Source organism: Protopterus annectens, chromosome 10.part0 (assembly GCF_019279795.1).
Source record: "Protopterus annectens isolate FY-2018-M chromosome 10.part0, PAN1.0, whole genome shotgun sequence".
Lineage (NCBI taxonomy): Eukaryota > Metazoa > Chordata > Ceratodontiformes > Protopteridae > Protopterus > Protopterus annectens.
In genome coordinates this window covers 1,439,864,368-1,439,877,993 of record NC_056744.1, presented here as the reverse complement: position 1 = coordinate 1,439,877,993, position 13,626 = coordinate 1,439,864,368, and the positions used below count along the sequence as shown (strand labels likewise).

At 38.8% G+C, this 13,626-nt stretch overlaps 1 protein-coding gene across 1 annotated transcript in view; it reads right to left on the bottom strand.

The window, feature by feature from the left end:
- The window catches only part of AKNAD1 (AKNA domain containing 1), a 704,598-nt gene that overhangs the window by 71,710 nt on the left and 619,262 nt on the right, over nt 1-13,626 (bottom strand). Inside the window, exons 6-7 of the mRNA XM_044086883.1 lie at nt 8,416-8,486; nt 8,242-8,301 (exon numbers count right to left, since the gene is read on the bottom strand). Of these exons, the coding sequence (XP_043942818.1) occupies nt 8,242-8,301; nt 8,416-8,486 (131 nt within the window). The remainder of the gene's footprint in view (nt 1-8,241; nt 8,302-8,415; nt 8,487-13,626) is intronic.

The following is a 13,626-nucleotide window of genomic DNA, read 5'->3' as shown; positions in this document are numbered from 1 at the left end:
TTTTCCCCTCTGCCTCTGTCAGAGCCAATTCCACGTGTGTTGGGGAAAGGACCTTGAGATATTTTGAACCACATTTTGTGGCCTCCACACTGATTCCTAGAAAAGGTTCATTGGGGGGGGTGAAAAACATACTCCAATGGCAGGCAAGGTCTTCCCATCTTTTTCACACCCAGAAAGTGTTTCCTTAATAGTGAGACCACAAAGCAAAGATCCATCAAATGGAGCACTAATGAAGGATGACTTAAATGGCTCCATGAAGTCACAGAGGTGCATTCAAGCTTCTCTCCTCATGGATAAGCCTGAACCCATTGCCCGTGAGGCACCTTCCTTTGCACTGGCAATAAGCCTCATGGATGAGTTCACAAATAATTGTAAGGTAGTCAGCTGAGGGACCACAGAACTCTTGGCCTCCTCTGTAGTGATCCTTGCTAATGAGCTGGAAAGATCTTTAAGTAAGTCCCTTTGCAGTCTCATGAAGTGGGCTAGGTAATTCAGTAAACGTATTCCAAATGTCACTGAAGCATATACCCACTTTCCCAGTCTGTCCATCTCCATGGACCCTCTATTAGGTGGATGAATGGATGAGCTCTCTTCAGCAAGTTCCTTTTTAGTGGCTGCCACCATAACCATGGCATCAACTAGTACACCCTTACTCCAACACTGCCTTTCTGCTGGAGGGGCCATAATTTTATCTGGTCTCTTGGAGATAGATTTGGTCGAATCAGGTTCCTTCCATGCCTTCCAACAAATTAAATCCACCAATTTGTTGGGAGGCGAGGCCACCAAGAAGGTAGATAAGCCAGTCCTGAAAGCTTTCAGGTATACAGACTCCTCAGAGGATGGGCTGTGGACAGAGCAACCACCCTTCTCTTTCAGGAGCTCAAGGATATCTGCAAAGGAGATGTCTTTGGGTGGTGATTTTGGAGCCCTTTCTCCTTCATTAAAGTCAGTATCAATGGAAGGGACTCCTCAGTTGAGTCCAGGTATTTCCTTTTACACCGTCTCTTCCTAGGGACTTCCTCGGTGGGGTGATCTGAAGAAGTACTGGAAGAGCTAGGGGTCCCAGATTGGGTAGACTGGAAGCTCTGGGCCAGCTGTCCCCTAAGCACAGAATGGTGAGGATCACATGACAAGGTCAGTTGGGTGGTCAGGGGTGGACCCACCTGATCTGTGGAGACAAAGAAGACCCTCTTCACCTCAAAGGCTGACCTCCCCAGGGAAGAGGAGATCAATAGAGCAGAGAGCAAAGGTCCCTGTCTCTCTGGATCCCTCTTTCCCACAGGTTGTCCGCCTGAGGAGGAAGCCGGAACCGAGCTATCAAGTCCCAAAGCTCCGAGAGGAAGAGAGAGCTCTGAAAATCTCAGAGTCGATATAACCCCTCCCCCCAGATCTGATGTGAAAGCTTCCACTCTGAGAGCGTCTGGATCTGAATAAGTTGGAGCTGACGAGCTTGGAGTCATTGTCGGATCCAAAGACACCAGTCTTCTTGCATCTGATAAAGATGGACCCAGAGCAATTGGATCCAAGAACTCTGAAACCTCAGGTCAAGTCAGAGGAGGAGTAGAGACTGGAAGCAGTCCCTGATCCAATGGGGTCAGAACCATAACGGCACCCTTCTGAAGTTGCTCAATAACACGTTCCCTCACCATCCTAAGTACATCTGCCTCTGTAAGGTTCCTACTAGAATGAGAGGGCACAATCAAAGCAGGGCTAGAATGCCTCTCTAGGAAGGAAGAAGGCACCCTAGATGTAACTGGGTCTAAGGACAGTGAGTAAGTAGTATGAGGAAGGGGCTTCAGATCCCAGGTCTTAGAATCTGAAACTGACTTACTCCTAGGGTCTGACGAGAAAAATGTTTTGTCAGATCAGATGGCTTGGAAGCCATTGGAGACATCGGATCCAATCTTGGCACCTTCTTTTTCTGCTAAGCCAAGGAAGGAGCTTCGGACGATCTGGATCATTTGTAGTAATCCCTATGTTTGGAATTCAAAGGTTGAGCTCCAGCGATAGCCTGTGAGAAGAATGAGGGTAACAGCCCTTTCAAAATCAGTTTGTTCTTACATTCCATGAGGGCCCGAGGACTAAAGGTCTCACAGATATCACATTGCTGGTTGAGGTGATCCAGTCCCAGGCAGTTAACACACAAAGAATGCCCATCTGAAAAGGGTATCTTGTGCCGACATTGCCTGCACTTCTTAAACCCTATTTCAGACATGTCCAGGAAAACAATGGTAATCTACAGGTAGAATACAACTCACACACACATACAACCACACACATGCAGCAAGAAGAAATAAAGATAGTTAGATTTTTTTTTTTAGGAAGAAAAAGGAAAGGATAAAATACCAACTATGGTAGTGAAAAAGACTATCGGTCATAGGGAGAAAAAATAATTATCTGAAAGAGGGTAGGGAAAAATAATGGCAACTAAGAGGACCGAGAAAGGCCGTGAAAGTTTACAGGCAGAATACAGAAAAGATTACACTAAAAGGAAGTAGAAAAAACACAAAGGAGAAGATAGAATAAAGAAATGTACTTATCACCCAAAGAACGCTTGAGAGCTATCAGCAACCACGTCTGCTCGCAAAAGTGGCAAATGAGATCTGAGGTAAGAGGGGCCCAGAGCATTGTGGGTAAGGAAGAGATCGAGAGTTTGCAGGTTTCTGTGAGCTGTAGTAATGAGTCAGATCTGAGTCCCATATGTTCACGATGAATGAAAATTGACATCAGATCCTATATCTTTCCTTTCATCTTCCTGTTCAGATTCAGAATCTTGAATCTCTTCAGGAAAAGACGTATCCCTCTTTTTTACCAGAAATCACCATAAAAGAGCAGTCAGTAGCCTGAATTAAACCTGAGCCATACCCAGTAAATTACTCCTGTCTAAGGAAATTTGAGGAGGAGGAGATGTAGATTCATATTTAGTTGTCTGATTCTTTGTAACAGGAATAATAGGGCCAAAGGTGCTATTAATGGCAGTAGCTTCCCCAGTGATGAGCAAACATTCTGACTAAACAGGGAAGACTTCCCTGTACCCTCTCCCAGACCAACAAGAGTGTATCTCTCTTGCCTACTGAGGGGACTCCAACAGCCACAGAGTATTATGGCCAACTTCAGGTCCATAGTGACTGCAGGTGCTACACCAGAGCGATCTGCAGTAAAAGATGACTGGTCTAAGGAACCAGCTTTGGCCTCTGCAGAGTCACCAAACTCTGGTTGAGGCAAATTACTATTCTGCTGTGGTGGCATAGGCTGTTTGCTTAACCTTTTCATTTTTGTGGCTGGAAGAAGGATCGACCATGGGACTGGTAGTTTGTTCCATGTCCAAGCAAAAAATGGTGTTTCTTTCCCAGGAAAACTAAGCAGCATAAGTCAATAAACCTTCAAAGTCCCAAAAGTCACTTTTTCTCAGTAAAAAGCACTTTAATACACTTTGCTAGCCCACAGAAAAAGCAATGTTAGAATGTTTAACTACTTTTAAACTGAGAGGAAAAAAGTATGCTCCTGTTTATAAGTATGGTCCATTAAAACACAAACTCCTAATTCAAAAATAACTTTCCTAATAATGAAATTAAAGATAAATATCAAATTTAAAATATGGAAGGTTTTCTCCAAGAGAACTAATCTGCTCACAACAGAACAGCACAGGCTGACCATAGATCCTTGAAAACCCACTGAGGAGCAGCAAGAAAACTTTGAAGGGCTTGGTGCCCAAACCATTGTTTTTAACAGCTCAGCTAGAGCTGTCTAAAGTTTTGGGTATGAAATGTGCCCTGAAGCTTTGGAAGCTTGCTAGCTGTTATGCCCTTAGCAGGATATAACCCATATAACTTAAGCTACTGCAGCAATGATCAAGATAATGAACATTATTATTTCCGTTTATTGTATGCTTAATCAAACTATGTTACTTGAACTTGGAAGTCACATTTGTATTCCACTAAAGAATAAAGCATGGGCTGTTGGATACATCTCTCTGACTAAGCATATTTTTTGCTAATTGTCAGCTAGAATTAAAGAAAGAATGCTTGAAATAGCTATAAGAATTACCTGAGCATTACAGATATGCAGCTTCAGTGTATTTGCTTTTCATTACAAATAGGGATGGTGGCATAATGGTTATGGTGTTTACATCATCAATGCAAGGTGCAGGGTTTCAGTTGCAGATAGAGTAATTGGCTATGCTTAAAATGTCTCACAAGGGTAGTTAACCTAGTACTAATCTATGAACCTGTATGCCGAACATGCTTATTTACAACTGCCAAACTGCTGCTTACCTTTGTACCACTGTAACAAAAAAGATATGCTGAAGTATCTTTATAAAGTGTTCATTCAGAAAGTTAAATATATTTTCCTGTAACATACTTTTATTGCTATTTTGTGTCTTTCGGCTTTTCCCGGTTAGGGGTCGCCACAGCGGAACTCCGGTCCGCTAATGATTGGCAGTAGATTTTTACGTGCTGGGTTGCCGGGCCTAACGCACAACCTTCAATGAAGGAACACCCATTCACGCATGTCGTCACACAGAAGACGCTCTAACTGAGAATCGAATGGGCAACGTCTAACTGTGAGGTGACAATGCTACCGCAGCACCACCATCGCAGTCCTACTTTTATTGCTATTAATAATAATAATAATAATAATAATAATAATAATAATAATTAAAAATTACAGTTTATGTGGCTAAATTCTGTGACTATGAAGGTGCTTCTTTTTGGTTGATTTTCTCATTCCACCTACAAGATGCCATTGGTGCATTCCTTATAGTTTGATTAGTACCAGGGACTTTAAACAGAGCAGGTGCACCATTCCTATTATCTTTAAAGTATCAGCCAATTAAGCCTAGTAAAGTCTGCATTTAAATGCTGGCACAGAAGAGTGATAAATGTTTCTCCCCTATCTGAAGAGATTATAAATCGGTCATACTTTTAATGTTAATTAACCTCATTTAGAGCAATGTTTTATATAAATTCATTTAAAAAGAGTAAATATCAAGCTGCAACTATGGACAAAGAATAATTTAGTTATGTATTTGTTTTTGTTAACCAGCGTAGAGCATCTAGCCTATTGAAACACTTTCAGACTCATCCCAGGAGCACTATCTGGTTAACTGACTTGCTCAGAGACACACCATTAGACAAATGACGGTTGAAAGCTTCAAAGAGAATCAAGACTTGGACTACAAGAAGCAATTTGCTAATGGCTCATAGCCTTAATCGTCTGTTCCAGGCACAAAGTAATAACTTTGATATACAGAATTTCTTCCATGACAGAAGCAGACCACTTGGTCAAGAACCCTGCACTGATTGGTAATAATAAGCCAAGTCTTCTAGTGAGATCCTGTTTCTAATGCTATACAAAAACTTGACAAAGTTGCAGTTTCCAATTTATTACATGAAAAGTCACACTATTTGCTTACTTTTAATTCTAGAATCATGCAAAATGACAAATAAAAGGAGCAAGCCCTTCACAGGGCTATATATTTGCTAAGTTCAAGGTGTGATTAGCTACTTTCAGGACAAAACTATTTGTTATTATAATAACCAACCAATCCATTTGCTTATCTGGAAAATATATCTGTCAGTTATCATAGTAATTGGCTGATACATTTGCTTATCTGGAATATATAGCAGGAAGTTTTAAATATTTATGAATTTAACAAGAATAAGTACAGGTTTCAGTAGCTTGAGCAGTGAAATAATGCTTTTCAACAGATTGAGCACTGAAAAACTGCAGCCTTAGAACTGTACAAGTGACTATTGGGCTGCAAAGCTTGTGTATAAAAATATGCTGACATTTAGGCCAAAATGTAAGTCTCAGAATAGCAGCAATGTGTAACCAGTATTTAAATAAAAATGCCTGAAACAGTCACATTAAATAATGTGAAAGTGTATGCATTTCTTACTAAGCATTGCGCTTTTCACTTGGGAATGGTTAAAAAATGTTACCACATTTCTGAAACCCTTTTATAGCCTCCTGTTTTTAAATCAATTTTAGCTGCAAAAGTTATTAACATTTATTTTCTCTCATCTTTAAATCTGTTCATGCTACTAATTTGTAGGAAACTAGCCTTGTTTATCCATTCTTTAAACATTATTAAAAATGGGTGTTATTCACTCTCTTAATGGACTTAATGATATGCTGTCTAAGCATACCACACAGGAGCATTCCTACTTCATTTCTTATGAGTCATCAGATAGATACACACATGCATGCACACAGACACACACACACACACACACACACACACACACACACACACACACACACACACACACACACACATAATTTGATATTCAACCAGACAGACATTTTCTATACCTGCTTTAACCAATTCAAGGTCACCAGGAGACACAGCATATTGGCACAAGACACAAATTGGGAATTGATTGCGTGCCATTCCATTAAACACATGCACACATCCACACTTGTGAACAATTTTGTATCATCAGTCAACCTGCCAGTATGTGTTTGGAATGTAGGAAGAAACTGGGGATCCCAGCAGAAACCTATAAAACTTAAAGCGAGCATGGCACCCCGCAAAGGGAAGTGTAAACCACCAGCGAGACTAACTGCTGTATCATCATGCCACCCTTAATTTAAAATCCACACCCAAACAGCCAAGTTTACTTCTTAATGGGGGAACAAATAAGCTGTTTAAATTTGTTTAGCATGAGTACGCTGACTTTACAAGCATTAGTGCACTAATCTAAGCCTTCATGAAGCATGAGATAGCACTAAAACAGTCTGATGTTTTTTTTTAGGGCACTGCTTCTCTTCTTCTTCTACTGAAACAATGAGTGAGAAGGTCACTGAAAAACCAATCAGTAAAAACAAAATGAAAACTCCAGCAAAGCTAGAACTTCCAATAAGTGACCTCCCAAACCTCTTGTATCAGAGGCATATGTGATATATGCAAATGATCCTTATGAACATCAGATGTTTCAGCTATTTGGCAATTCTGAATGCCCTTGACTTGTTTTGTCGTTTTAATGGACAATTTCAGGCCAGTAGTGGGGTTTGGCTTTACTGGCCTGAAATTGTCCATTAAAATGATGAAACAAGTCATGGGCATTCAGAATTGCCTGTTAGCTGAAATACCTGATGTTCATAAGGATCATTTGCATATTTTACTGGCCTGAAATTGTCCATTAAAACAACGAAACAAGTCATGGGCATTCAGAATCGCCAGTTAGCTGAAACACCTGATGTTCATAAAGATCATTTGCATATAACCCATGTGCCTGTGATACAAGAGGTTTGGGAGGTCACTTCTTCTACTGAGAAATAAGCAGGAACTTGTACAAACCCCATCTACTTAGGAAAAAAAAAAGATGGATTTTTCAGGATACTGCAGCCCCATTTGTTCAGAAGGTAAAAAACAGGAATCTGAATAACTTCACCCCCTGGGGAAAATTTCTATTTATATCACTAAAGCATCTTTTACAGAATATATAGATATGCTAATAAGCATGACCCTCATTAAAACCTTTGCTTGTAATAAATGTATAATGTGATTAACACTTAAACCCTTCTCTGTCAATGGCATACTTCCTGATTATTTCATTACAAAGTCTTCTTATTTCACTTTGTGAGCTCTGAAGTCTACTTAGTGACTGCCATCCTTACCCTATTAGATAATAACTACATTGTTAATGGGGCAAGCTCTATGCAGATTTAGTCTGATTCAATCCAGTGTAACAAAATGCAATCTAATCTTTAGATTAAATTTGGATATTATGTCTTTTTTCCAGGTTTCACCCATTCCCTTTCCAGTTTATTGAAAATAAAGACACATTTTACATTTTAACTATTCCATGTAAAAATCTACTGCCAATCATTAGCGGACCAGAGTTCCGTTGTGGCGACCCCTAACCGGGAAAAGCCGAAAGACACAGCAACTATTCCACTGTCTAAACATTTGAATTTTTTATGTTGCAAATATAAGTAAAAGCATGTTTTGCTGTAAATGTAAATCAGTACCATTCAGATAAGACTATTATAGATGAAAGGTAACTCCCCACACAAATCTTAAGGAATGGATTTTATTCCTTACATAAGAATAACGATGCTTATGGATAAAGATCACCCTTTGTCATTCTATTCATAACTCATACTTTCTTCAAAGGGCAAGTCTTTTTCTCTGAGACAAAAAAATATTACACCATTTTTGACTTAATCAGCTCCCATGCAGTTTCCTCATAATGTGTAACTATTAAAATAAAAATAGCATTTAGTGCTTACCTTTTGTTGATCCTGAATAGATAAAGACTCTGAAATGAGGCACTCCTTAAACTTTTCCAACTACAAAAAAACAAATCACTATCATAAAAAAGTACAGAACTCCAAGCCACAAATTCTATAATTATAAAGTCACAGAATGTGCTAAACGTGAATTCAGTTTATTACTAGCATTACCTGAATTTTGAATTGTTCTGTCTCCTCTGATAACATTAAAGTCATTTTCTCTCCTTTTGTTGATTCTAGACCTTGAATTATAGAAAAAAAATGAAAACAGATTTATCTGCAACACTTTTTTCCCAAGCAGTAGTAATAAATAAACATAGTGTTTTAAAGGGTAACAGGATGGTTGCCTTAGATGTTTTGCCTTAAAAAAGTTTAGTCATAACTGACTTCTTCTTAAAGAAATTTACATCTGTCTTAGAACTCTGTGAAGTACATAATATACCTTCTACCTTGACCTTGCAAAAGCTTTCGACACAATACCCCACTCGGGTATTATAGAGAAACTTACCAGCTTAAATGTAAACCCATATGTCACAAGATGGGTTGCAAACTGGCTAAAGGACAGAACCGACAGGGTTAGAGTTGCTGGAGCCATGTCAGACTCCAAGCCGGTTACAAGTGGAGTCCCACAGGGCTCAGTCCTTGGCCCCCTATTGTTCGGCATCTACTTCTCAGAAGTACAGGCAAACATAGGAGGACTATGGCTGACAAAGTTTGTGGATGACTGCAAACTGGGTGCCATAGTGGATAGTACATTGGACGAGACATCCTTCAGAGGGTCTCACGAAACTGATAGCTGGTGCCAGAGCCATGGCCTGAAGTTAAATGCAAAAGTGTATAGTCATACCTTCGGGAAAACAAGGTAACCCCAAGCTACCATATAGGTGGCAACCCACTAAGCACAGAAGAGGTTATCGGGACCTGGGGACCCAGGTTGACAGTGGCCTCTCGCTGACACTCACGCTGCTAAAGTGGTTCAAAGACCTTCGACATTGCCCACCTGATCATGAAGGGATTCACATCCAGATCAAGTGAGGTCATTGTTCCCCTGTACTCTTCACTTATCAGACCAATGATCGAGTACAATGTCCCATTCGGGATGTATCTCACCCGACACCTGCAGCAATTGGAGAGACCCCAAAAGTTCCTCACCAAAAGGATAAAGGGACTCCAAAACCTGTCATATGCTGCCAGACTGAAGAAACTCCAACTCTATTCAGTTGCATACAGTCTGTTCAGAGGTGACCTGTGCCTGACATACAAGGCCATGACCAACCCGGAATTAATGGACATGCTCCACCTCAAAAAAACCAAATCCACCAAAACCACTAGAGCAAGAGACTTAAACCTTAGCATGGATATAAATAGGACGTGCTGGAGGAATAGATTTATCACCCAAAGACTCCCCATGCTGTGGAATAAAATCCCGGTCCATGTGAGGCAGAGCACCTGGCTCTGTTCAAGAGAAATCTTGACCGGTGGATGGGAGATCGTAGGTTTACCCCGGGAATCATCTCTGTGTCACTACTGGACAGAGGCAAAACATACTAATGGGCACAGTATTTCTAACATAAGGGGTGGCGTAAGCCACATAACTTTGGGCTAGGCTTATAAATGCCCTAGGGCAGTTAGCCTAGTATAAACCTATGAACCTACCTATGGGTTACACGGCAATCATCAATATTATATTCACCTAAGTATGTATTTACATTTTATGACATTAAAACAAAATGTGTTGGCCATAAAACAGTAACACATTTCTTCATCGTATGCTTTAGATTTGATTATCAAGAACAGTGCAGTTCCTGCTATTCTTCACATCTGTGTGCGGTTCATCCAAATTTTAATCAGGATGGCTTATGGAACAGAATGTGTTTGCACTATTTACCATATATTCTGTGGACAAAGCTTTATTGCATTTACGTTATGATTTATTTTAATACATACCTAACTCCTGTTAAAATGGCCTCTTAATGTTTGAATTCCCCACCTCTTTGAACCAGATAGGACCATATTGATGTTGATTTTTCTTCTTTTTGCAACTCTATACAAAAATTCTGGGTGCTTGTTAATAGCAGGCTCAAAACGTTCATTTAATTAACAAGGAATGACTTGAGAACAATCTACTTTAGGCCACTAGAATTCTTAAAAACAAACTCCTTTAGATATGATTGCTGTGTTATTTTTTTTAAATTATGAAACATTAGACTGTATTGCAAGAAAAAGCTATTTAAAAAAATCCTCTACATCAAAGTATTTAAAAGCCTATAAATTATCCAATAAAAATTATTGACTGAAAAATCTCACAAAGGTTATTTGAAATAATTGTTGTATAATGGCTACATTTTATTAATTATGTGTTGAACATGTATTTATATTGAAGAGGGTTTAGATTACTGTTACAGCCATTTCTCTGTTTAATAGTTTTTAGAAGTTTGTGACCTGCACTGTTAGCTTAATTGATTTTATTTACTTCATTTAATATTCATTGGTTATTTTAAAACTTTTGTCTCATTGTGTAAATCTGTTTTATTGCTGCTTGAGTTCTTTATATTTTTGTCAGTATTTGGTTCCTGTACTTAACAGTTTATTAGAATGCAATAAAAAGTTATATATTTTTAAAAAAGTACACAAAATGTCTAAACATCCATAGACTACATTTTAATCCAGTGAATGTTAAGAAATTTAAGTTTTTGCCTTTAGTATCATCACATTTAATAATCAGCAAAATGAAATAAGATTCTCATAGAGATGGAAATTGCGTACTGTCACTGGTATTTTTGCATTTTATTTTTTCCTGCTAAGGACACTTCTCTTCAATATTCTTAGGGTTCAGCTATCCCAAATGACATCTCAGCATTGGTGGTACCCAGGCAGCTCAGCATCTATAGCATTATATAGGTTGCTACATATTCGTGCTAATCACTGCCACATCAAACAAGTACTTCCTGTAACCATACATTGTTCACTATATGTTGTTGTTGTTTGTCTTTCGGCTTTTCCCAGTTAGGGGTCGCCACAGCAGAACTCCGGTCCGCTAATTATTGGCAGTCGATTTTTATGGTGCCGAGGTACCAGCCAACGCCCAACCTTCAACTAAGGCATGGCCATTCATGCATGTCTTTCGAACGCCACTCAACCGCGGGGAGAACATGCAGACTCCACACAGAAGGCGGTCCAGCCGAGAATCGAACGGGAGAACCTCTTGCTGTGAGGTGACAACGCTACTGCTGCACCACCATATTGCATGTAAATTCTCGTAAAGTAATAATAGTCATAATATAAGATGCTGCAGTACTGGCTGGAAATGCTAGATATGTGTCTTTAAACATGAAGGCATAACTTGATTTTGGCAAATGATAATATTAGATACATTTGCCTGATCTGGGCAAAAACTGCACTGCTGACTTTTTGTTCATGAGGCAATTAAATGTTTCTGCAGAGGGAGCTGTGCCAGTGTGTTCACCAGGGAAAGAAAGCAAATAGTTAGAACTGATACGTCAGAGACTGAGATTTTTCTCATATCATGGCAATGTGTATAGGGTTAGGAATGAGTCTTTCCTTGTTTCAGATGCCACATCACTACAAGTGTTGTTCCAATAAAGACGTACTTTAAGACTATTGAACATGTGCATTTTGATTAGAAAAAGGATATGAGGTTCTTTGAATTGTTTAATGTTTTCTTAATGCATCTTTCCAATTCAGGCTTTCAGCACTACTATTCCCCTGTGGTCTGAGTTAAAGTCTATTCTTACCTTAAGTATTTATGTAATCCAGATTCTGCTGCTTTGTTCCTTATACCTAGGTAACTGCCTTATAGATAAAGTCACATTCAGATAGAATTTCAAAGCAGTCAACCTTCCCATAAAATACAACTTCCCCACCCCACCCCCTGCATTCTGAATTAATATTCAGATCAATTGATAAGTGAGAGGTATACTCAAAAATGATACAAAGGCTAGTATCAGTTTAATTTTGTTGTGGAAAACAAAGAAATACTACAATACTAATAAACGCAAGAGAAAACGCTATAACCAATATCAACAAACTGATCAATAGCTGAAGAATCAGAGTGATAAAATATATGAACATGCTTGCATCTATTCTCAATAACAAGCATCAACAGGAAAAGAGCAGGAGACAGCATAAACATATCTGTGAACAATACAAAAATGTGTACCAGCATCACAGGGGGAAGGAAGGAGAATCTGCAGTGGTAGGCATCTACATGAATACAGGATCTACCACTGTATTGATATCCTCATACATCTGTACTATTTTTATCATCAGAAGTCCCTGCCACTATATGCCTTTAAAGCAAAATCAATCCAAGTGAGGAGGATTGTACTAATGCAATAAGGCATGCAGTACAAATGAGGCAAAACCTTCCTTATCTCAATAGTAAGAATCCAGATTTAATACTCAGTCTATGTGTGGATGGCAGCTGGGGTATCAGCTTGATATACATATCATGAGCTAAAACATAATTATAGAAAGCGGTTCTAGTGGCCACTGCCCTAATACAGGCTCTATCCCCTCCATTTAAAATGCTGCTATGACTGTCATAACAAAAGACAATAATGGGCTCTAGCCATTTTGAAGTGTTCACATACTTATTGGTCTGCCTTCTTTCCCTTTTATGAAACAGACAAATCATTGGTCAAATTAACTGACAGTCTTAGTCCTCTGAATACTATATCTGAATTGTCTACTGAGATCCAAAGTATAAATACTTACTACATCTTTATTCTTTTGTTTTGAAAGTAAATGCCAAGGTGATTATTTTTATTTTATGAGACAGAAAAAGTCATTGGTGCTAAAGAAGGAATTATTTTAAAAGAAATATTTGTAGAAATGTATATGCAGTTGTCTACACATCAATATCTATAATTCAAAAATCCTTTTTGAAGATATCCCCGATACTAAACTAAAGAAATAAACTTGAGTTCCACCCGAATTACATGCTCAATGTTTTCGTGGGTAGTGTCTGCTTCACGGTTATAACATTTTAATCCAATGCAGAGAAATTGTTTCTCTTTAGAGGCTCACTATGCACAGACACTAACCAGCTCCTTAGTTGTAAATATCAGGAATTATAGGAGAATAAACTAATAAACAGCTAGATATGGGTAAAAAGGAATTTCTACAATGAATGTGAAACTCCAATGGCAAACAGACAAACCAAGTGTTATAAAATTTGAGGTGCAGGACAAGAAAAGAAATATTGTGCCTTTTTGTATTTTACCAATTTTATTTTCTGGTTGAAGGTATTACATTACTTTTAAATGCACAAACAAAAGTTATGTACTTATCACAATGCTGGATCCTGTTCATCCTAATGCATTAGATACCACTGGAGCCAATTTTAGGTGTGATGCCCCT